Below are 25694 nucleotides of genomic sequence, written 5' to 3' on the forward strand. Positions count from 1 at the left end.
ATGTTTTTTTATATACTTTTTTGGAGATTCGTTTATTATCAACTGTATTGGGGTAATGCTCAATATAAACAAAGTGGCATCAAGTCAAACTTTTCAAGCACAAGAACTGTGTGTTGATGAAAAGTTATTCTCAAAAGTGTTTTTTGCATCATTATGAGAAAATGCAACAAAAAAAGAATTTGTCATCTCAAAAGTGAAGTGCTGTAGTTTTTGTAAAATGAGTAAAACACGTGATGTAAGTAATTGTTATCTCAGTGGGACAACAATTTATTTTAGCGCGTAAAACATATTAACCAGTTATGGTAGTTATACCATAACTGGTAAATACGTTTTACATGCTAAACTGAGACGAAAATTATATTCGTGACATTAATTGTTTTACTCAATTTTTTTCATAAGTTTAATGCAAATTTGTGGAGATTGTGTTTTGTGTTACAGTACCCAGACCCTTAATCACGATAACGTTTGTCTCATGCATTGAGTTTGTGACATTTATGTACACAAGATTCTTGAGGCAATGCAAAAAGAAGGCACCTCTGATGGTAGTTCAAGCTGCTGACTTTTCCACATAACGGCTTCAAGTTGCAACAATGGGTTCACCTACATGTAGAGCCCACATGTTGATGACTGGTAAGATGAGGCTTCTGTGTGAATTCTTTTCTACAAATGTCACAAGTAAATGGTTTCTCTCCAGTATGGATACGCTGATGGCGGGTTAGATGAGCCTTCTGAGTGAAAGGTTTTCCACAAATGTCACAAGTAAATGGTTTCTCTCCAGTATGGATACGCTGATGGAGGGTCAGGTTATTTTTGTGTGCAAAAGTGCTTCCACAAGTACCACAAAAAAATGGTCTCATGCATGTATGATGTCTTAGGTGGATAGTGAGACTTTGTTGTTGCTTGAACTTATTTCCGCAATAGTCACAAGCAAAAGGTTTCTTTCCAGTGTGGACATGCTGGTGGGCGATCAGGCTAGCCTTTCGTGCGAAAGCTCTGCCAAAAATGTCACAGACAGAAGGTTGCTCTCCAATGTGTACAGTACACTGATGAGAAGTCATGTGATGCTTCTGTGTAAAATATTTTCCACAAATATCACAAATTGGTTTCTCTCCAGTGTGGACACGCTGATGGACGGTTAGGTTAAGCTTCTTTACAAAGGCTTTTCCAAAAATGTCACAAGTAAATGGTTTCTCTCCAGTGTGGATACGCTGATGGAGGGTCAGTTGAGACTTCTGTGCGAATGCTTTTCCACAAACGTCACAAGTAAATTGTTTCTCTCCAGTATGGAAACGCTGATGGCGGGTTAGATGAGGCTTCTGTGTGAAAGCTTTTCCACAGAATGAAATTACCAGCCAAAATTGGTTTTGCTTTTCAAAAGGGTTCTGCACACTCCAGTAGGCATTTTACATCATGTCCAGTACAGTCAAAACCCATTGTGTGCATCGGGTAGTGGGCATGATAACCCCACCCCTCCTCAAATCAGAATTAGTCTTCCCCTCCGTAAGTTATATCTCACAAAAGAGCTCCAAATAAACAATTTAAAAAAACACGTTCATAAACTAAATAAATAATTAAAACAATAAAAAAACTTACTTGATAACAGACAAAAATAACTATAAACCAAATAAATAAATAAACAATAAAAAGACAAATCAATGAGAAGAGGAAAACTATAAAAAAAATAGTTGGCTTCGCAACTAAGGGAATCAATGTGTGGTGAAGAGGTTTTCAACTAGTGGTTTAATCTCAACGACCTGGTTCTTGGTAATTTTACCGAGAAGAAGTTGAGGTAAATTATCAAGAACCAGGCCTTGGCGGGTTTAAACCACTAGTTGAAAACCGATTCAACACACTTTGATTCCCATTTACAAATACCTTTTCGGTCAAAAACATCACCATTTTTTGGTCAAAATGTAAAATAAATGCAAATATTATAATTGTTAAATGATTAATTCTTTCAACACAACACCCCTCCAGGCCAGCTATGAAATGGTAAAGCCCTCCGCCGCCCTCGGGTAAACATCTCCTTGTAAGGGAATGCTGGGCGCGTCCCGCGTATCGCGTGATGTGGCACAACTGTTTCAGCCGTTGCTCTCGACCAATAGGAATGAAGAAACTGTCTTATAAGAACAGGTGCAAGGTCGCATGTCATGCCCATGGAATTAACACTTTTTACCGGTCATTAACCAAGGTTTATACACACCCACGTGACGCGCTCTCCACCAATAGGAATAACGAAACTGTCTGAGGTATTTAAGAATGCACAATATTGAGCTTGGTACTACCACGAGTAGTGTAAAATGCTTAGAGCAGGGTATTGGCAGTCTTTACTGGGCTATCTTGCTTAGACCAGGGTATTGGCACTCTTTACTGGGCTATCTTGCTTAGACCAGGTGTTGGCACTCTTTACTGGGCTATCTTGCTTAGACCAGGGTATTGGCACTCTTTCTGTCTTTACTGGGCTATCTTGCTTAGACCAGGGTATTGGCACTCTTTACTGGGCTATCTTGCTAAGACCAGGGTATTGGCACTCTTTACTGGGCTATCTTGCTTAGACCAGGGTATTGGCACTCTTTACTGGGCTATCTTGCTTAGACCAGGGTATTGGCACTCTTTACTGGGCTATCTTGCTTAGACCAGGGTATTGGCACTCTTTACTGGGCTATCTTGCTTAGACCAGGGTATTGGCACTCTTTACTGGGCTATCTTGCTTATACCAGGGTATTGGCACTCTTTACTGGGCTATCTTGCTAAGACCAGGGTATTAGCACTCTTTCTGTCTTTACTGGGCTATCTTGCTTAGACCAGGGTATTGGCACTCTTTACTGGGCTATCTTGCTAAGACCAGGGTATTGGCACTCTTTACTGGGCTATCTTGCTTAGACCAGGGTATTGGCACTCTTTACTGGGCTATCTTGCTTAGACCAGGGTATTGGCACTCTTTACTGCACTATCTTGCTTAGACCAGGGTATTGGCACTCTTTACTGGGCTATCTTGCTTAGACCAGGTGTTGGCACTCTTTACTGGGCTATCTTGCTTAGACCAGGGTATTAGCACTCTTTCTGTCTTTACTGGGCTATCTTGCTTAGACCAGGGTATTGGCACTCTTTACTGGGCTATCTTGCTAAGACCAGGGTATTGGCACTCTTTACCGGGCTATCTTGCTTAGACCAGGGTATTGGCACTCTTTACTGGGCTATCTTGCTTACACCAGGGTATTGGCACTCTTTACTGCGCTATCTTGCTTAGACCAGGGTATTGCCACTCTTTAACGGGCTATCTTGCTTAGACCAGGGTATTGGCACTCTTTACTGGGCTATTTCGCTTAGACCAGGGTATTGGCACTCTTTACTGGGCTATCTTGCTTAGACCAGGGTATTAGCTCTTTACTGGGCTATCTTGCTTAGACCAGGGTATTGGCACTCTTTACTGGGCTATCTTGCTTAGACCAGGGTATTGGCACTCTTTACTGGGCTATCTTGCTTAGACCAGGGTATTGGCACTCTTTACTGGGCTATCTTGCTTAGACCAGGGTATTGGCACTCTTTACTGGGCTATCTTGCTTAGACCAGGGTATTGGCACTCTTTACTGGGCTATCTTGCTTATACCAGGGTATTGGCACTCTTTACTGGGCTATCTTGCTAAGACCAGGGTATTAGCACTCTTTCTGTCTTTACTGGGCTATCTTGCTTAGACCAGGGTATTGGCACTCTTTACTGGGCTATCTTGCTAAGACCAGGGTATTGGCACTCTTTACTGGGCTATCTTGCTTAGACCAGGGTATTGGCACTCTTTACTGGGCTATCTTGCTTAGACCAGGGTATTGGCACTCTTTACTGCACTATCTTGCTTAGACCAGGGTATTGGCACTCTTTACTGGGCTATCTTGCTTAGACCAGGTGTTGGCACTCTTTACTGGGCTATCTTGCTTAGACCAGGGTATTAGCACTCTTTCTGTCTTTACTGGGCTATCTTGCTTAGACCAGGGTATTGGCACTCTTTACTGGGCTATCTTGCTAAGACCAGGGTATTGGCACTCTTTACCGGGCTATCTTGCTTAGACCAGGGTATTGGCACTCTTTACTGGGCTATCTTGCTTACACCAGGGTATTGGCACTCTTTACTGCGCTATCTTGCTTAGACCAGGGTATTGCCACTCTTTAACGGGCTATCTTGCTTAGACCAGGGTATTGGCACTCTTTACTGGGCTATTTCGCTTAGACCAGGGTATTGGCACTCTTTACTGGGCTATCTTGCTTAGACCAGGGTATTAGCTCTTTACTGGGCTATCTTGCTTAGACCAGGGTATTGGCACTCTTTACTGGGCTATCTTGCTTAGACCAGGGTATTGGCACTCTTTACTGGGCTATCTTGCTTAGACCAGGGTATTGGCACTCTTTACTGGGCTATCTTGCTTAGACCAGGGTATTGACACTCTTTACTGGGCTATCTTGCTTAGACCAGGGTATTGGCACTCTTTACTGGGCTATATTGCTTAGACCAGGGTATTGGCACTCTTTACTGGGCTATCCATGCACAGCCCAACTCTATGACTTACTAATGTAAATGGGGCTAGTGGATTCATAGAGAGAGTTAAAAAAGTGACTAGCGGCTCCAATCATGACAAGTCTCATGTTGGGAACTGATGACGTTTTAATGTTCGGTCAGGTTTTTTAGTGTATTTAAAACTCGTTGTCTGCAGTTACCAGAGTTGTTGATCAAGTGATAGTCTTACACACTGCACAGGTGGCATCCAGTCAACATCCACACAAGTCACTCAATGAATAATAATAATCGTTTTCTATATAGTGCTTTAAGTTTAATACACCCATAGGGTGTCTAAAACCGTTTCCAACATTATTACCTCGGTCACTGGGCCATTTAATTCATTCCTTACACCAGGTCAGCTCTCTGGGATGGGCAGTATGTGTAGTAACTTCAATTACTGACTTTAACTCACTGGAGTATGTATACAGCCTGTGCTGCCAAATATGCAGTGCACTAAATAAGCTAAATCTATCACAAGAACCATCCTTGCCCTCACAGGTAGGTACCCACTTGCCCCTGGTTGTGGAGTAGAAGTTTATACTTTTATAGCCAAGTGTTTTGCTCAGGGGACACACGTGTGTCACGACTGAGAGTGAGACTTAATCCACACTCTGCTGAACCATGCACTAAACCAAGGACTGAACAGAATCATGAGAGCCCGAGTTTGGTGCTGTTATCCGCTCGGCAACAGCACCCCTCCGATAATTCATTTCTAAGTACATGTTATGTTAGCCCTGGCGGCTTTACACTTTCGTTTTGTACTACAGTGACGTCCTGGACATCAGGGTACATTTCTGGGGCGGAAAATTTTCACAGCTTCATAACTCAAATCTTACCTGCAGTAAGCCACAAATTTCAACAGATTCACATTCTATGGCGGCATACATTTTTCTGCGGTGGGTTTTGGTCCTCAATATTCCTCACAAATCCGTCATTTTCGTGAAATAATGCAGCTCCAACGTTAAAAAATTCCCGTTTCGATCGTTTTCTCACAGTGTTGTCTGTTGTCGTGCGTACGCGTATACATTCGCGTGCAAGACGCATAATGCAAGCTTAGACGCATGAGTTCTCGATCACCGTATATTGACTGCACAGCTTTAACACGCAACACAATTAAAAATGTGCGCGTCGTGCGTGCGTCTTGCGTACACACGGCAGACTGTGAGAGGAGTACGAACAAAAATGGGAATTCCTTAACGTTGGGAGCTGCATTATTTCATGAAATTGACGGATTTGTGAAGAATAATTTACGGTAAAAACCCACCGCAGAAAAACATATGCTGCCATGAAAGTGATTCTGTTGAAATTGGTGCTTTCTTGCAGGTAAGATTTAAGTTATGAAGCTGTGAAATTTTTCCGCCCCAGAAACGGGCCTCAATTTGTTAGGATTCTGTTCCTGTGTACAGAGAAAGAGTCCTATATAGGGGACTGTACTTGGCCCTTTGCTGTTCCTCTCATTTATAAATGATCTACCATCAGACATAACATCAACTCTCCGCCTTTTCGCTGACGATTGTCTCGTCTACCGGTCAATAGCATCCATCAATGACTCTGTAGCTCTTCAAAACGATCTTGACACCTTACAGCAATGGGCTGAAACATGGAACATGAAGTTTAACAAAGACAAATGCCACACCATGCGCTTCACCTTGCTACGTAAAACCATAAACACTGAGTACAATCTCGGTGGTAGTGCTCTTACTACAGTTTCTGAACATCCCTATCTTGGCCTAACTCTTACAAGTAACTTGTCATGGCAATCCCATATAGACATCATAACTGCAAAAGCAAACAGGATGCTTGGACTCATCAGACGTAACCTCAGAGGCTGCTCCCGGAAGCTACGGCAACAAGCATATCTTTCTCTTGTCCGTCCACATCTCGAATACTGTAGTACAGTTTGGAACCCGCACACCAAGAAAAACATCACCAAAATAGAAAAAAACCAACGCCAAGCTGCCAGATTCATCTTCAACAACTACCACAGCAGGGACAGCGTCTCCAAAATGATAGATGATCTTCAATGGGACTCCCTTGAAAAACGCAGACAGGCTGCTAGTATCTCCTTGATGTACAAGATCCGCTATCAGCTAGTAGCTATCAATCCAACCCAATACCTCATACCCATGATCCCAAGCAGTACTCGATCCTACCACAATGTAAATACCAAACCATCCCAGCACGTCTCCAGCTCTACAAATATTCGTTTTTCCCACGAACAGTCTTGTGGTGGAATGCCCTCCCCAGCCAGATCCTCGAGCTCCCATCCATCGGGGTCTTTAAGGGGGCGGTTGGAGCAATCATTTAGCCACCTCCCAACTTTTTACTCGCACCTTGTACAATAAAATGCACCTGCAACACTTGGCACCGCACATAAGCAGCTAGCCTTGGCGTTTATATCCTGACTGAAGGACTATGCCAAGTATCGAAGTAGAAGTAGAAGTAATGTTATGTATACGGTGTATGTAACGGAACATCGGTGTCCAACATAATGTAAACAAAACTTCGGTACTAACTAAAACTTATAAAAGTTTAATGAGGACTTTATCATCATAATAAATCACAACTGAAAAGGTACTCACCCTTTTGGCAAGACTTAAGGATAATCAGGCGTCCATATCTCTGAAGTTAAAACTGATATAGTGATAACTGGTGGTCTTGAATACAAACTTTTCGGCTCAGAACAAACCATGGCTGACAAAAAAAACCCACACATCCACATGTATGTAAACAAAATACAACTACAGTCACTATATTTATAGAGGGCGCTCTTCAACATACAGTCACAAAAACTCTCCTCACAGGTAAAAGGGCCGAAACGACGACTTCGGCTACAGAGCTACGTCTAGATCAGCGCGTCTATCAGTGTTGAAGAATAGGCAGACGCGCGCGATCTAGCCGTAGCTGTAGCCGAAGTCGCCGTTTCGGACACTAATTATTCCACCATGGCCTAAGCAGACTGGAACTTAAAAGTGGCCTGCCAGTCCTACATGATTTTACCATAGAGTAAGGACTTACCAACAGGGAAACTTTCCTTTCTTGATTCTTTTATGTGTGAAATCCTTGTCTGAATCAAAACAACCATCCATTTGATTGACTTCAGAAAAGTGCACAACCTCCGCAATTAATCATCGATCCATGCAACAACCAACGCATGGGCTAAAAAAAGTGGCACGAAAGTTTCAAAAACGACCGTCACTCACAGTCGCATTCTATTAATATCGCCTCTTGGTGGCGCTGTTTACCACTGCTGATTTCCTAATAGACCTTATCGCAAATACCAATGCGCAAGCGCAGACTGTTGAATGAGGTGCATTGTGGGATAGATATGGATCAAATGTTGATACCAGCAAGACCACAATGCACCTAATTCCAAGCTTTACGCGCGCGCCCCGGTATTTGCGATAAGGTCTATACCACGTGTAGTGATGAGTGGATGAACAGCAATCATTACTGTATGATTCAATCATGGCTGCGAACAGTGAGCAGGAAACACACCGATCGGGGCCATTTAAGCAACACAATAAAACACATAAGACTGGTAGACATCGAAGTAAAGGACAGATAGAGACAGTTGGTAAAGGTTGGCAGCATTTCAATGTCAGTGTTTATTTAATATTTATGTTGCCAGTTTGTTTGTCTGTTTTGTTTGGGGGGGGGGGGGTTGGGAGGGGGGGGGGTGGTTATGGTATAATAAAAATATTCAAACCAAAATGTAATTTACATTATTATTATTGGTTGTGCCATGTTCCTTCCTCCATGTTTGTACTCAAAACCAACCCAGTAATTACTAGAATTGTGAGGTTCGTTCCGCAATCGAGGCGATAGCCGAATGAACAAACCTCGAGTCAGTCCTGTTCTATTTTGTTAAGGGAGTACCCAGTAATAAATAATAATTTGGGCCCTTCTCCTTCTTCCTTCCTTGCTCTATGTTTAGGGTAGTTGCGATATTAACGTATCCCTCCTCCTGATCCTTCCGGCCGTCGGAGGGAGGGTTACATTATGGCAACTATGTTTGTGCAGCCTTCAAATTAAAGTTCAAATTCAAGATTGGAAGATAAATGCACTTTGTTTTGGAGTGTAGTAGTGGCTAGACACACTGAGACTGTAGTCTTCCTTGTTATAATTTTAATAAAAAGTGCTGCTTTAAAGTGAAGATTACAACTTTTACCTGCATGTTGACACATGGATAGTTTTTATACGGGGAAAAAAGTTTGACATAAATACTAAACATGCTATTATAAATTGTACTTTTGTAGCATTGACTGGGGGTTGATGAACACAGTTTAACGACACAACAAGGTACAATTAACTGGCTTTTCTGTCCTCGTTCAGGAGCTTTATTAACACTCAACAGTCATATGAGTGGGTTCCCTGATCAGCCTGTAGGGGGCCACCAGCAGCCATTGCTCCGATGGGGAGTCGTGCTGGCGCCCCCCACCGGTCGATCGGCACCGCCGCTACAAAATCGGTAGTTTTTAGTTTTGATAATTGTAACACTCCTCCCGCCACTGGGGTTTGATTTTTGGCCTTCCTTTCTTTTTACAGGTAGAGTGAGTGTTAAGACCCAATCAAGAAAAAACAAACATGAAATCAGTAAAGTCAACAGACGTCATCAGGTAGGGAGTCAGTGAAGTAGTAATTCAATTCAAGTCAATTCAACTTATTTATTTCATCACAGATTACAAGTAAAAAGTGAAAATTGTTTTCCCTGTGTGCACTAAAAAGATTCAAATTTTATAGTTGTATTAGCAATAAATAGGCTAGTTCAAATTTAAAAAAGAGAGAAACGTTATCAAAATCTCACCATCACTGATTAAAATAGAAAAACCACAACTAAGTTATCTTATGAAAAGTGAGTTTAAAAGATGAATAGCACCGGGTAAAAAAGATAATCTAAACCGGTTTGTGCGAGTAGAGAGAAGAGAACGGTACCTTCCTGATAGTAGTCCCATTCGGGGCCAATCCAATTGACCGTAATCATATTTTTGCACCAAATGAATTCCCTACAATTCTGTCTCATTCTTGGTCATGAAACTTGCAGACCAAACCATGTGCTTACATTAGAAGCTACTACTAGCAGATAGCCGTCTTTCTGGAGTTTTCTAAAAAGCATCACACAATTTTCAAAGTGAACTTTTCAAAATATCATAAAAAAAACAGGTTTGGTCAGGCGCCCTTAACAACTCTACAACAACTGTCAATCAATTGCTACCTGGGTTGGTACCAGACTGGTTTACTCGGCGTGGCGGGGATAGGGTTACTTCATTGAGCACAATAATATGATTGGGATTGGGCCAAGGATACGTAGTGTTACCTTCTAATAGGACTTGGTCTTGGGCCAAGGATACGTAGTGTTACCTTCTAATAGGGTGATATGGGGTTAGAAAGCATTTCTTATGAAATATATTATGGTTGGAAAGATGTTTCAAAATAGTAGGGCCTGATGATGCACACATCACACAAATGTACCCTTAACTTGTGTGGCTTTCCTATCTACCTCATGAACTGACACAGCTCGCCATTTTGTAGAACCAAATTTTTGACTCTACAGTACCCCTTTTTGTTAACCTTCTCAGTTTTGCTTCCTACACTCTGTACAGCTTCACATCTTACTCATGCCTCCTACAGTTTTGCTTCCTACACTCTGTACAGCTTCACATCTTACTCATGCCACCTACAGTTTTGCTTCCTACACTCTGTACAGCTTCACATCTTACTCACGCCTCCTACAGTTTTGCTTCCTACACTCTGTACAGCTTCACATCTTACTCACGCCTCCTACAGTTTTGCTTCCTACACTCTGTACAGCTTCACATCTTACTCATGCCTCCTACAGTTTTGCTTCCTACACTCTGTACAGCTTCACATCTTACTCATGCCTCCTACAGTTTTGCTTCCTACACTCTGTACAGCTTCACATCTTACTCATGCCTCCTACAGTTTTGCTTCCTACACTCTGTACAGCTTCACATCTTACTCATGCCTCCTACAGTTTTGCTTTCTACACTCTGTACAGCTTCAAAGCTTCACATCTTACTCATGCCTCCTACAGTTTTGCTTCCTACACTCTGTACAGCTTCACATCTTACTCATGCCTCCTACAGTTTTGCTTCCTACACTCTGTACAGCTTCACATCTTACTCATGCCTCCTACAGTTTTGCTTCCTACACTCTGTACAGCTTCACATCTTACTCACGCCTCCTACAGTTTTGCTTCCTACACTCTGTACAGCTTCACATCTTACTCATGCCTCCTACAGTTTTGCTTCCTACACTCTGTTCAGCTTCACATCTTACTCATGCCTCCTACAGTTTTGCTTCCTACACTCTGTACAGCTCCACATTTTACTCATGCCTCAAGTCTTTTTGAATCTTACTTTACAGGCAGTCCAGAGGAGACAGACTAAGAGGGAAGAAACCTTAGCCAGGAAGAGAAACGTCGGAGGCAAAGACACCCCTCCCCATCTTGTGGTGAGATGAAATTTACATAAGTGGTCAAGTTCATACAAGGACCAATGGTTTTACTAGTGGATATTAAGTGACACATGCAGGACATGTGCACAGAAGTTAAAGTGTGAACTACTCTAGTCGTGTCATGTCTACCAGAACTGTACTCGTTTTTCTAATAACTGGTCTGCTCTGAACTATGCTATGAAAACGGCTATTGATATTCAGCGATGCAACCATGCCTGGTAGGCTGGTTCCAAATAGTCGCCTGGAGTGGTCCAACTCTTGTCAGCTTGACTAAGTTCGGTCTAACTTAGTTAAACTATGGTCAATGATAGTTCTTGGGTAAATATGGTCAGTACTGTAACTGTAACATTGTGTATAGCACACTCTATTGTAGAAACCATGTGAGGCAACCAACCACCTATCTAAATAACAAGAGTCTCCATGATGAACATCAACTGAACTGTGTACTGGTGATATTTATAAGAACTCGGATTCATATTCATAATAGTAAATCAGTTGTCATGGGGCAGTACATTGGTTGCATGCTACGGGTAAAGTACCTTGTTTGCTGCATGTATAGCGCTTTGCGCTCAAGCAGCCTTCTTGTAAAAATAAGACATATCACATGATTCACTCTTAACCATCAAAAGGCAGAATATTTGTGGGGTAGTAAACACTATTTCTGAACTTGCCCTGTGGGTCCCGGCCACTAAAAGATTTAGAGCTTTTGGAAACTGTTTACCTACAAAAAGGACCTATGATATAAATGCAAAAATAGTTAATGACCTGAGGTTTGGACTTTTGCAGAGTCTTTCTCGAAGGCTCTGCTGGGATTAAAACATCGGGCCACTATTAAAGTATTTTGCTGTAAATATTGTTCTTGATCGGTGCCTGGTAATTCAAATTTGTTTATATCGGTGTTCTGGTATAACAAACTAACTAGTACTTGAACACATTGTTTTACCAAAGTGTTTGTTTATTTGATGTACTCAGGCAGTGATTGGTCTACACCCAGACTGCGATGCCAAGGGATTGGTGGAGAAACTACAGTCATGTGACGAGTCAGCCATCCAATCAGTGAACAGCAATGGCATCATTACTGATCTATGGTAGGAATATTAATACAGAAATATTATTGTGTACAATTATTATTGACATTTGCATTTGGGTCTACAAATTGAATGTGTTAAATAAAACTTAATTATTATATGTGGTTGGACTACAACTTGTATCTCCAAGCTCACTGAAAAACACGGGTTTTTGAACTGGTTTCCCTTAAACAAAATGAAAACATAATGAACTCAATAATACAAAATATAATGAATTTATTTTATTTTAGCTGGTCTGAAGAAGTACAGCTTTCATAACTACTGCAGTGTTCTTCAAAATCAGTCCTTAAGAAGGACTTTAATAGTGGTCTGACATGTGGATCCTAGAAGAGTATTTCTTAAATGCTAGATTGAGCCACTGAGAAACACTCTGCTAGCTTCCAAACCTCAGGCTATGTACTACTTTGTGCATTATTATAGGTCCTTCATGTGAACTGTAACTTTGTTGTCATTCCAGTGTGCCAAGATTCAACAAGCGTGTGGCGTTTGTAACCCCACCTCCTGATATGACTTCCATCTTAGATGCTGCTAAGACTGCAGATTCCTTGCTTTGTTTGGTATCACCCTTAGAATGCTGGGATTCTTGGGGTGACCTCTGTTTGACCTGTCTCTTCTCTCAGGGGTTGCCTGCCACTACATTAGTTACACAGGTAAAACAACACACCCTAAACTGCCTAGAACACCTTCCAGGCCAGGAATGAAACAAAGACCACAGAGGGCAAGGCCTCCATTAATAGTAACAAATAATAACAATAATAATGTGGCTTCTAATTGGGCTCATATTGGTCACTCAGTGATGCTCAAGGTATGGTGGAGCAACGTTTTTCATCCAGAGTGAATATGTCCATACATGAAGAATAATTCCTGATAGAAAGATATAATCTGAGAAGCGTTACTGCAGTAAGTTTTTTCAGATTCACAATTTGGGACATAGAAACTGATATTGTTTTACATAACCACAATACTTCAAAGTGAAATGTTTCTATAGATGCTTAATACTATGAAAAGCTGCCGTAGGCTTCTAACCAATAGTTTTGATTGCCAATAATGTTAAGAGTGTTAACAAAACGTCTACCTGCCCTTTTAGGAGAAGGCTTGGGTTTTATGTACAATTTTGTTTCATTGCTCATAATCCGTATTGCGGGATTCTTCTCTGGTTTGTCTGACAGGGCTTGGATAAGGTACCGATTAAGAAGCGAAATGACATCAAGAAGGTCCTCCAGAAGAAGATCGAGAAGAGGTGAGAAGATTGAGTTTATTGACGTCTGCAAAAGCCTCAAGTCATGCTCAAAATCTCTGTCAGCCCTGATTTATAAGTTTTCCTGTTTTTAGACTCCTATAAAGTACTTTCAAGATACTTCTTACAAGTATCAGTTTTTGTAAGAGTTTTGGGCATCAGTTTCCGAAAAGTAAACGACAGAATGTTTGAAAACTCTAGAGGAACAAGATTTGTTTGAATAAAGTTCCATAATTATAACTCCCGCCTCTTTGATTCAACAAACTCTTGAAGCTTACAATACCCCCTCAACCATTGAAGATGCATTGCTGGCTAAACAGTTTCCAAAGAATCATTGCTCTCTTCTACCCCATCTACAATACCCCTCAACCATTGAAGATGCATTGCTTGCTAAACAGTTTCCAAAGAATCAGTGCTCTCTCCTACCCCATCTACAATACCCCTCAACCATTGAAGATGCATTGCTGGCTAAACAGTTTCCAAAGAATCATTGCTCTCTTCTACCCCATCTACAATACCCCTCAACCATTGAAGATGCATTGCTGGCTAAACAGTTTCCAAAGAATCATTGCTCTATTCTACCCCATCTACAATACCCCTCATCCATTGAAGATGCATTGCTGGCTAAACAGTTTCCAAAGAATCATTGCTCTCTTCTACCCCATCTACAATACCCCTCAACCATTGAAGATGCATTGCTGGCTAAACAGTTTCCAAAGAATCATTGCTCTATTCTACCCCATCTACAATACCCCTCAACCATTGAAGATGCATTGCTGGCTAAACAGTTTCCAAAGAATCATTGCTCTATTCTACCCCATCTACAATACCCCTCATCCATTGAAGATGCATTGCTGGCTAAACAGTTTCCAAAGAATCAGTGCTCTCTTCTACCCCTCCACTTAACAGTCTCAAACTTCCCCTACAAACATCACGCTGCTCTACAAGGTAGTCGTGTACACAACATCACCATACTGTCATCATCCCCAAATCAAGCACTTCTCAACATCAGAGATCCTGTATATCATCCTGTGCTAGGCTCTGGAACTCACTACCTGCTTATACTGTTGTAGCCTAATTAACCTAGTCTTTCTCATCATCCAGGTTCCCTCCCCCACCCCCGCTCACAATAGTGAATAAAAGAGAAAATACAGTACTGTCAATGCAATTTGCATAACAAATACAGTACTGTCAATGCAATTTGCATAACATTAATTTCATTCTTGTTGGTCAGGTTTCCCGATAAGAAGTTGTACACATTGGATACGGAGCAGGAGGGGCTGTTGCTTCTACGTCACTTGACCGATCAAAGACTACAGCCAATCAAATGGAGGGATACAAGACCGCATCTTCTAGCTCGAGCAGTGACCTTTGAACCTCAAGAGGAAGAGGTCAGTAACAGTCACAGTTAAACAGTTGTGTGTTCTCGTTTTGCTTTCATATAACGGACATTTCACCTTATCTCTAGTGCTTTAATCTTAAAAGAACCATAAGATTCCCAACATATTTATTAATTTGATTTTTTGCTAATGTTACACCAAAAATCTCAAAACTTCTCGGTTTTGTTGTGAGTTTCTATGACTCAAAGTGATTTAGTAATTTGTTTATTACCAGGGATCCATAGGAACGCTGAAGATGTCTGGATTCCTGCGTGGTTCACCCCTCACCGTGAATGGATTGATCCACTTACCAGGGTTTGGCTCGTTCCAGATGAGTCAGATTGATATGACCCCTGACCCCTGCCCTATGACTTCTAGAGTTCAAAAGAGAAAGACGAAAGGGCATGAATCCATGGAGGCTGTAAGTTAAATTACTTTAAACTTACACTATTCAAAAATTATGATGGTAGAAATTTAAAAACAAAATTTTATCGCTGAAGTGTTGTAGTTCGTGAGAAATGAGTACAACAATGTCACAAAAATAATTTTTATATCTCTGAGAAGGCAATTATTTTAGCAGTACAATGGATTTAAGTGACTCGCCTGAAAACATTGCTCTGTGATTTTTACTTTTTTTCCTCAAAAACTTATTGATTAACGAAGCTGAAACTTCTACAGGTAAATTTTATTACATACATCTTTCTTCACTGTGAGTAGGGATTCATGTCATGGCCAAAAAACGTGATCAACAATTTATGTAAATCTTAGTCAACAATTTCTTTATACCTGTAGATTTTTGAGGAACAACATAAATATTAAGATATCATTGTTTGGATGCAGGATGATGAGAGTCAAATGGAGGAAGGAGCGATTGTATTAGACACAGCTGACCCGGATAAACAAGAAAGCTTAGACAGTGAAGCAGTCCCAGATCCCATGGAGGGTGAACAAACATGGCCGACAGAGGAGGAACTCGCTGAAGCAGAAGGTTGGTTATGCAAAGAATCTAGTCCAAAATGGTTGTTTGGTTGACCTCTGACATGTCTGATAAATTCACAATCAACAAAGTTCTACAATGTTTCATCCAACCCGGCTCCGCCTCGTTGAATAGAACATTCCATCTTTAAACTCATGAACATATTTGCACCATTGCACTCATAAAACATTCATTATTTGTATACATGCTAGTATTTTACCTAGGCCAACAGGGACGGGACCAATACATTCATGAAGCCTGTCGGCACAGAACATATTGCTTAGCATAATCGGGTTACCCGCCGAAATTTCAGTAAGTTTACATTGATGACACTGGTGCCCCACTCATTATCTGCTTAGCATTGTTATTTTCTAACCTGTCTTTGTGTGATTTACTTCAGCTGCCCTAGAGGAGTCCAACACTAAGCAGACAGTGAAAAGAGTCCCTAAAGGAACCTCAGAATATCAAGCTGCCTGGATTGTAGACAGCGACCATGAAGGCCAATCTTCAGTAAGTAGTAGGTTTTGAAATGTTGCACAGCGACCATGAAGGTCAATCTTCAGTAAGTCTAGCTTTACAGAGTTCCTTCAAACTTGAACCTGCTCAATGCAAATTTTGTTGAAGATTATCAGGTTGTAGTATCATTTTGCGGTAAAACTGTGTGATAATGGTGAGCTTTTTATCGCTAGGTGGCAGTAGACTTACCAGGTAAATTTTCATTGTTAACATAGTTTTGAGCATGCAGACATTTCAAATGGTAAGTCTGCTGCCACCTTTATGTAGAGTCCACAAAAATCCCACATTAATGTCTACCATTGCTTTGTAGGTTTATTTCAGATAAGAACTTGCTCTTCTTAGTTCCGAAAGAACTTGTCATCCTTGCTTCTGAAAGATCTGTACTTGCTTAGTTTTAAAAGAATCTTGGCTACATGCCTGAAATCAGGAGTTAGCGGAAGCTTTGGGCATTTTGTGGCCACTATGATCTCTAAAGGGTTAATAATTGTTTGTTATTTGAATACAAATAATTCATCACAGAATACAATTGTATTTCCTTTCATGAGTGGAAAGAGTTTGTAACATATTCTTGTTTATTTCTTATCTGGTAGGATGAAGATGATAGTGAAGATGAAAATGAAGATGTTGAATTCCATGATGCAAGATCTCAGGATGACAGTGATGATGAAAGACAAGCCCCTAGTCAAGCAGATACTGATATGGACTTTGATACCGTGAGTGCATATCCCAAGATTTAGTTCTTATGTTTATTTACCAAATCAAAATTATAAGCAAGTGTTAACAGGCACAGACCACTGACGAAACATAAACTGTTAGATTGTACTCATTTGGTTTAAAAAAATTGAAGCAATTTTCACAATCTGCTTTATAAGCACTTTATAATGAGCTTCTAAAAATAGAAGCTCATTATAGTGCATAACTCAAGTATCTGGATCTTGGACATGTTAAATTTGACTGATGTACTTTTGTATACATTGTACTGACCATTGTTAATGTCTTATCTTTACTGGCATGTATTGGTGTTCATAAGTGCTGGTAGGGATCACTTTAAAGGTGGAAAGTTTGGCTGTAATTTAATGACTTTTGATTTATTGATTGATTGAATGATTGATTATTTATGTTTTTTTCTACAGGTCAGTGTAACCGAGGGCAACAAGGCCAACTATGATGTAGATTTCGATGAAGATCAGGAAAAGGCAATGTGAGTTTTTTAATATAAAGTTCTCCTTTAAAACTGATGCGTTTGTGTGACGTTTTTACAGGTTATCTTGTTTATTGAAAAGTTAATTTTTGTTCTTGATTTTAATTTTCTAAAAAACGAAACAAGTACTTTTCCTGTAGCACCTCAGTCTTTATGAAATGTATTATCATGACACGCTGCTTGATCAACTATTGGCAGTACGCTTGGCACGGTAGTATTTCACCATTAATGTTGTTAAAATCCATTCTTGGACAGGCTTGAGAAGTATCGAGAGGAACGTATGCAGGTCATGTTTCCTGATGAGGTCGACACACCTATAGACCTAGCAGCAAGACAACGCTTTGCAAGGTGAGTTTACTAAGCGCATTTAAGGCCTTAGAGTGGGAATGCGAAGCAAATATTGGTGACGCATAAATCGCAACGGGTTCACGTTCAAATTGTGATGCAAGAAAATTCACTTGGCACGAAGCATTCACAAGAAGTGTGTAGCTGCCTGATTTTGAACTATAAGAAAAGCACATGTTACAAGGTACTCGGGTTAAATCAAAGTATACAGGGAATGTAATTCAGATATAAATTTATTGATTGATTGATTGATTGATTGATTGATTGGTTGATTGAATAATTCCTCTAGATACCGAGGGCTAAAGAGTTTCCGAACGTCACCTTGGGACCCCAAAGAGAACCTTCCCCAAGACTACGCTCGTATCTTCCAGTTTGAGAACTTCAATCGGACAAGGAAACGAGTCATGGCTGAGGAACGACTGGGAAGAGCTGAGGTTGGTAGTCTGTGACTAGGGTTAAAAGTTTGTCCATTAGTGGCAAGAGAGCTGAGGTTGGTAGTCTGGGACTAGGGTTAAAAGTTTGTCCATTAGTGGCAAGAGAGCTGAGGTTGGTAGTCTGTGACTAGGGTTAAAAGTTTGTCCATTAGTGACAAGAGAGCTGAGGTTGGTAGTCTGTGACTAGGGTTAAAAGTTTGTCCATTAGTGGCAAGAGAGCTGAGGTTGGTAGTCTGTGACTAGGGTTAAAAGTTTGTCCATTAGTGGCAAGAGAGCTGAGGTTGGTAGTCTGTGACTAGGGTTAAAAGTTTGTCCATTAGTGGCAAGAGAGCTGAGGTTGGTAGTCTGTGACTAGGGTTAAAAGTTTGTCCATTAGTGGCAAGAGAGCTGAGGTTGGTAGTCTGTGACTAGGGTTAAAAGTTTGTCCATTAGTGGCAAGAGAGCTGAGGTTGGTAGTCTGTGACTAGGGTTAAAATTTTGTCCATTAGTGGCAAGAGAGCTGAGGTTGGTAGTCTGTGACTTGGGTTAAAAGTTTGTCCATTAGTGGCAAGAGAGCTGAGGTTGGTAGTCTGTGACTAGGGTTAAAAGTTTGTCCATTAGTGGCAAGAGAGCTGAGGTTGGTAGTCTGTGACTAGGGTTAAAAGTTTGTCCATTAGTGGCAAGAGAGCTGAGGTTGGTAGTCTGTGACTAGGGTTAAAAGTTTGTCCATTAGTGGCAAGAGAGCTGAGGTTGGTAGTCTGTGACTAGGGTTAAAAGTTTGTCCATTAGTGGCAAGAGAGCTGAGGTTGGTAGTCTGTGACTTGGGTTAAAAGTTTGTCCGTTAGTGGCAAGTATAATGAAAATTGTGCCGCCATTTTTCTACCATTGTTGGCAGTCTGTGAGGTCTCCCAACTTTCACTGAGCCCTGTGTGGTTTGTCTATAGACCCTCATCATGGGGCGGCCATTTTGATTGTTCCCCCATCATTGTGACCAAACAGAGGCTGCAAGAAAAAATAGTCTGGTTCCTTCTTGTTCTGTTCACTGAATGTCAACATTTTTTAGTCATTAGATATAGGGAATATGACCATGAGTGGTGGAAATATGATAGGTCTATTATGCTTTGTGAAGGAAGTTTTCAGCTTTATTATGATTGAAAGCTTTTACTAATTTCTATATCCTTACTTGTTGTTCTTTGTTACACAGCCTGGATGCTACATTACAGTTCATATCTCAAATGTCAATCAAAGTTTCATGGGTAAGTGTTTCTGGTTTTCCTTCAAACCTTTTCCTAAACTGGTGAAGTCCCTCAGGTTCTGAAGATGGTTTTTTGCATAAGTAATTTTGTTTAGAAAAAAGGAACATAATCTTGACCAGACATGTTGGGTAGAAAAAAAGAACCTGGAGAGAAATCAAGAATATTTAAGTGTTTTGTGGAAACAAATGCAACAGCCACTGCCCAAATCAGGCGCTTCTCATAAATAGCAAAATGGCAACTAAACATCATTGATGTAACATGTTAAATGTTCTTATGTAGGTTTAGAGACATTGCATGGTGAGGTATGAATGTATATTCGGTTTGCGGTAACACTGTGCGTTATCTACTTTGCTGCATAGATTTTTGTTCTTATGGAACTTGTCTTGCTTTTAACTCATCGCAAGATCAGTTCTTAAACAACAAAAGTCTATGCAGCAAAGTAGATATCTGCATGGTGTTACCACAAATTAATTTTTTTTAAATGTTCTGTATGTTGATGAATACTTATGTTGTAGGCCCAAATAAGTTGATGGACTTGAAAGTTCTCATTATATTTGATGAGAAATTAAACCCAGTTATGAGTTGGGGCAGTGTTTGGTTTTTGGCATGATGAGGTGTCACAAATGGTCAGATTTACTGTTAGTGTTAGTCATTGTTTTCACTTTAACAAGATTGATTAACTTATAATGTTACCTTACTTCTAGATGACTACAATCCCAAGAAACCTCTGGTTGTTTTTGGCATGCTGCCTCATGAGCAGAAGGTACAGTAATGTTTGAGGTCATCAACTTGAGTACAAGTATAGTTAGTTTTCTTCAAACCTTTTCTTTTTTTAAATGTTGATTTTCAGAAAACTTAATGCTAAATTTTATATATATATTTTTTAATAGCTGTTTTTGTAGATTCAAGAGAGTTTGAAGCTTTCATGTATGGTATTGGATGAGAAAATCCACCAATTATAGGATGAAGTTTATTTAAAACTATAAATGAATTATTTTTAGGGTCTTGGCATTGTCTCATGTTCACCAGCCATGTACAAACAGTTTGCATGTTACATGTGTTTTGTGCATTGTCTCTGGCATATATGCAAACACATGTGTATGTTTTTCATTTGAAATGGAATCATCTACAGTATCAAAAATGATTTAGAGAAAACAAATTATTTAAAAAGATTTCTTATTAATATATATTTAATTTTATACTCATGATTTTCTAGATACGCTATGATTATGGTGAGGCTTTTTTAATAATATTTATTATTTTGTTACTTTGTAGATGTCTGTGTTGCACTTTGCCATCAAGCGATACCACAACTTCACAGAACCTGTGAAATCAAAGGTATATTCAGTAATAATTACCGGATTATTATAATACTCAAGGTACTAGAACAAAGAGAACTGTTTTTAAGACATTTTGAAAATGTTTGAATTATGAGACTGATTTGTGTAGCACCATATAAGGGTTTACATGGGATAGCGGTGCATTCAGCAGCAATGCCAGACACAATGGAACGAACCCCTTCTCTAAGCCAAAAGTGAAACAGAGTTATTTTACATGCATTACACAAGGCATGTGACTTGCAGCTTTACATCTGAAAGATGAAGCAACAATGTCTTGCTTAAGAACACAGGTTTCAAGATCGGGACATGAACCCCCATTCCGCTGATCAGAAACACCACATGTCATACTTCATTATCGCCAATGTTTTTTCTTTTGTTTTACTTTGTGGGGACAAGGCCTGTTTTGTAAATTGACTCTGGCATGCAAAGCCTCTGACTATTTAACAAACATCCCCATCAGTTTGTAAAATAATCTTGTTTATTTTGTATTTTTTGCAGGAGAGACTCATCTTCCAAGTTGGTTTCAGACAATTTTCAGCATGTCCCATCTTCTCTCAACACTCTAACGGAGACAAACATAAGGTATAGCAACTTAAGAATCTAGGCTGGCATAGTTCATCTTTAATTCAAAACCAAAGTGGATGATAGTGAATGGTCAGGTAGAAGGAGGGTTGAGTGTGTACTGTGTTGATGCATTCACCACTTGATCTTTAATGGCTAGGCTGGCATAGTTAATCTATAATTCAAAACCAAAGTGGATGATAGTGAATTGTCAGGTAGTAGGAGGGTTGAGTGTGTACTGTGTTGATGCATTTACCACTTGATCTTTAATGGCCAGGCTGGCATAGTTAATCTATAATTCAAAACCAAAGTGGATGATAGTGAATTGTCAGTTAGTAGGAGGGTTGAGTGTGTACTGTGTTGATGCATTCACCACTTGATCTTTAATGGCCAGGCTGGCATAGTTAATCTATAATTCAAAACCAAAGTGGATGATATTGAATGGTCAGGTAGTAGGAGGGTTGAGTGTGTACTGTGTTGATGCATTCACCACATGATCTTTAATAGCCAGGCTGGCATAGTTCATCTTTAATTCAAAACCAAAGTGGATGATAGTGAATGGTCAGGTAGTAGGAGGGTTGAGTGTGTACTGTGTTGATGCATTCACCACATGATCTTTAATGGCCAGGCTGGCATAGTTAATCTTACCACAGTGGATGATAGTGAATGGTCAGATAGTAGGAGGGTGGAGTGTGTACTGTGTAGATGCATTCACTTCATGATCTTTAATGGCCAGGCTGGCATAGTTATAATATAATTCAAAGCCACAGTGGATGATAGTGAATGGTCAGGTAGTAGGAGGGTTGAGTGTGTACTGTGATGATGCATTCACTTCATGATCTTTAATGGCCAGGCTGGCATAGTTATAATATAATTCAAAGCCACAGTGGATGATAGTGAATGGTCAGATTGTAGGAGGGTTGATATTCAACACTATTTACAGCGTCCTTTCCTAAACTGAGTTTCACATATCTTTAAATGCAAAACCAAGAAGCAGTTTCTTGAATAGCCTTTGTGAAAGACTCTGCTGGGGTCGGAGCCTCAGGCCATGAAGCTGGCTCTATCAGTCTGTCATCTAGATATAATAATAATTGCGTTTGGGATAATAGTTGCCTGACATTTGGACCCTAGTAGAGTCTTTCTGGAAGGCTAGATTGAACGTTTGAGAAAGCCTCTACAGCTTCTATAAACTTCTCCCCGTGACCCCTTACTCCTGTATTTCTGTGCAATTATTACTTCTACTTTGTGCTTTGTGTCCGTAGTATGTACGGTTCTTATCGAAGGATGATGCTGTGGTAGCTACAGTGTATGCACCCATCACATTTCCTCCTACCACGGTTCTTGTATTCAAACAGAACATAGACGGTAAGATTCTTATGCCACCATCTTGGTCCAGAACCCTGTTCATAGCAATAGTCATGAGTACAGAGTTTTGTAGCAAATAAGGCCAGACTATATATTTATTTCCTGTCTCAGATCGGTTTAAATGAGAGAAAAACAAGAGTTGTACCATGATGTTATTGGCATGATTTATGGTATGAAAGGATATCACCAACACTTATAACAAATATAGTCTTGTTACTATAAGCCATCCCAACTCTTCAGGAGTATGCAGCCAAATGGGTGCACAGGTTTGTTTGTTTCTTTGTTTGTTTCTTTGGTTTGTTTCCTTGTTTGTTTCTTTGTTTGTTTAGATGATCTTACTCGACCAAGTCTGTCATGGGAACTCGGCAAACTCCCACAAGGGGGTATAAACACCAAGCTGACCACAGCCAATCTCTCTCAAGCAAACATTGGTTTAACGTCTTTGACTATGAATTGCACAAATCAAGAAATTGTGATTCAGTAACTAGACAACATTACTTATTCTAGTCATTATGAAATCAGTGGATAGCTGAGGGGATTAAAACCCACGACCTTGTCACTTAAAGTCCTGTAGACTAAACACTGGTCCACTGCACAGCATTCACATCAACAATCTCTACCCATTTACATGTACTCCTTGGTGTGGCAGAATTGAAAATAATTTATTCAATCTTAGGGGATTATCAAAACATGAAACATTCCAACATAACAGGTGTGACAATGATTCTCCCTGAATAGTGTCTGGGGCTACTCATTTAAAGAAAAGGGTTTTCTTGTTCAGGAGATTTGTTATCAATTAAATGTTTTCTGAACAATTGTTAGGGAAAACCAATTAAATGACTCTTATTCTATCCTAACTCTGCAGGAACTCACAGTCTTGTAGCTACTGGTTCCATGCTAAGCGCTAATCCCGATCGCATTGTCACTAAGAAGATTTCCCTAAGCGGTCATCCATTGAAGATAATCAATCGCCAAGCTGTTGTTAGATACATGTTCTTCAACAGAGGTAAGTGTTTAGTTTTTCAATTTTAATTACAATCCTTTGATGTCTTGTATACTCTGTCAACAGAAAGACTCAACTACTGACAGAATAAACTGCTCTATATAACTGACTCTGCGGTAGTGCAGTTAATTGCGATCCTATAAACTAAAGTAGTAGTCCCAGCCAATTTGCTATACCTTCCGCCTAGCTAATAGTTAAAAAGCTGGACAGTTCTTTTCAGAACTGAAAAGGCTCCCGAACATCCGATAAATCTACTCTGTGGTAGTAGAATAAAGCAAGACAGTTCTCTAAGAACAAACTCTACCTGGCAAGTAGATACACTCATGGTATTACCGCAAACCAACTAAATATTTTCTTAACATTGTTGTATTATTTTTGCAGAGGACATCATGTGGTTCAAACCAGTGGAGCTACATACAAAGTGGGGACGTCGAGGGCACATCAAGGAACCCTTAGGTGAGTATTAAGCTGACAAGGTTCTACAACTCATCTGACTGGTTTGTCTCAAGAAAGTTGAACAATAGTTTCCAATAATCATGATTCGGTATGCAAATCTATTCATGAAGAAGTTTGTCTGATATGACAAAAGGATATTTGTAACGCTTTCTGTCAAAACTCAGAACAGGATTTATTTGCTCATCACATGGCTGAAAAGACATTTCGAATAACACTGCACAGGAGCCCTAGTTGTTGAATATTAAAAGCCATCTTAATAATGCAAGGTACTAATATTTTCCCAATGATGTAACTCCATTTCAGGCACTCACGGTCATATGAAATGCATCTTTGATGGCAAGTTGAAATCTCAAGACACGATCTTCCTGAATCTTTACAAGCGAGTTTACCCTAAGTGGACCTACGACTCAACATGTCAACGAGCTCTTAATGTAACATCATGCACACCAATGGGCGATATGACACACGATGAGGACATGGATGATTACTAAATCATTGTGCAAAGAATATTTATAATTGAATTATATTTTCTTTTAATCTGATGAACTGGGTCAAATTTTATCGAACTACTTAAAAGCCGAGTTTGTGTTTACTGCGCTAGTTTCCATTTCCTATCTCTGCTAACCGTAAGAACACAAAAAGGCATACTAACCTTTCAGTGCTTACTGTATGAGAACAATTGACATACATGTACCAATTTAAATCCATTATAGGTGCGCCAGCTGGCCGCCTCACTTTTTGCTAACCTATAAAATATGCTGAAATGCTTAACAAAATTGTTCTGCTATAGTTAGTGTGAAAATTTGCTTACCGTTAAGCAGCGTTATGAAATTGGCCCCTCGCTTCGCCTTGGTGCCCATTCAAAAGGTTCACGAAGGACTTTAAAAGATAACCATGGAATTGTCCATTGCCCTGTCAAAGATGAGATTCTAGGCCTGCACTTAAAGACACTATTGGTAAACCAGTCTTCTCACTTGGTGTATCTCAACATATGCATAAAATAACAAACCTGTGAAAATTTGAGCTTGATTGGTCGTTGGAGTTGCGAGATAATTATGAAAGAAAAAAACACCCTTGTCACACGAAGCAGTGTGATTTCAGATGCTTGATTTTGAGACCTCAAATTATAAACTTGAGTTCTCGAAACTTCAGAGGGAGCCGTTTCTCACAATGTTACCCATTACTCATTACCAAGTAAGGTTTTATGCTGATAATTATTTTGAGTAATTACCAATAGTGTCCACTTCCTTTAAATCCATAATTGGTTCTCTTCAACTGGGAGTAAACATGGTAAATGGGACTCTTCAAAGGTAGTGATTGTAATAGATTAGCTATAAAAAACATTTTGGGCTGCATACTCAGGAAAAAGGTTTTATTTTTGCCTCAACAACTGAGGTCGTAAAAGTGTAAGGTGAATTTAAACATAATAAATAAAACCAAATGTAAAATAATTAAATCCTCACAAGTCCTCTTTCTTTAATTTCAATCAAATTTTAAGGTTAAGTACACAAGATTACGATTATACGTTGAT

The 25694-nt window shown here is 39.9% G+C and overlaps 2 protein-coding genes across 3 annotated transcripts; both read left to right on the forward strand.

Annotated features, from left to right (window-relative positions):
* Nucleotides 1-6157: 6157 nt before the first annotated feature.
* LOC117305719 lies at nucleotides 6158-6895 on the forward strand. Its single transcript, XM_033790596.1, has one exon. The coding sequence runs from the start codon at nucleotides 6158-6160 to the stop codon at nucleotides 6893-6895; it is 738 nt and encodes a 245-aa protein (XP_033646487.1).
* A 1034-nt stretch (nucleotides 6896-7929) lies between these two features.
* Nucleotides 7930-25173, forward strand: LOC117307304 (pre-rRNA-processing protein TSR1 homolog). 2 transcript variants are annotated; one of them, XM_033792020.1, is made up of 22 exons: nucleotides 7930-8133; nucleotides 9099-9169; nucleotides 10938-11024; nucleotides 12000-12115; nucleotides 12573-12765; nucleotides 13285-13355; nucleotides 14587-14743; nucleotides 14967-15152; nucleotides 15572-15719; nucleotides 16108-16217; nucleotides 16814-16936; nucleotides 17357-17424; nucleotides 17680-17772; nucleotides 18059-18203; nucleotides 19387-19438; nucleotides 20143-20201; nucleotides 20714-20776; nucleotides 21277-21360; nucleotides 22602-22704; nucleotides 23570-23710; nucleotides 24089-24163; nucleotides 24467-25173. In XM_033792020.1, the coding sequence occupies exons 1-22, from the start codon at nucleotides 8019-8021 to the stop codon at nucleotides 24652-24654; spliced, it is 2448 nt and encodes an 815-aa protein (XP_033647911.1). In that variant the 5' UTR covers nucleotides 7930-8018; the 3' UTR covers nucleotides 24655-25173. The 2 variants fall into 2 exon arrangements, with proteins under 2 accessions (XP_033647911.1, XP_033647912.1); XM_033792021.1 differs by having other exon boundaries at nucleotides 7930-8127.
* The last annotated feature ends 521 nt before the right edge of the window (nucleotides 25174-25694 follow it).

The sequence above is a fragment of the Asterias rubens genome, chromosome 2 (assembly GCF_902459465.1).
Source record: "Asterias rubens chromosome 2, eAstRub1.3, whole genome shotgun sequence".
Classification (NCBI taxonomy): Eukaryota; Metazoa; Echinodermata; class Asteroidea; order Forcipulatida; family Asteriidae; genus Asterias; species Asterias rubens.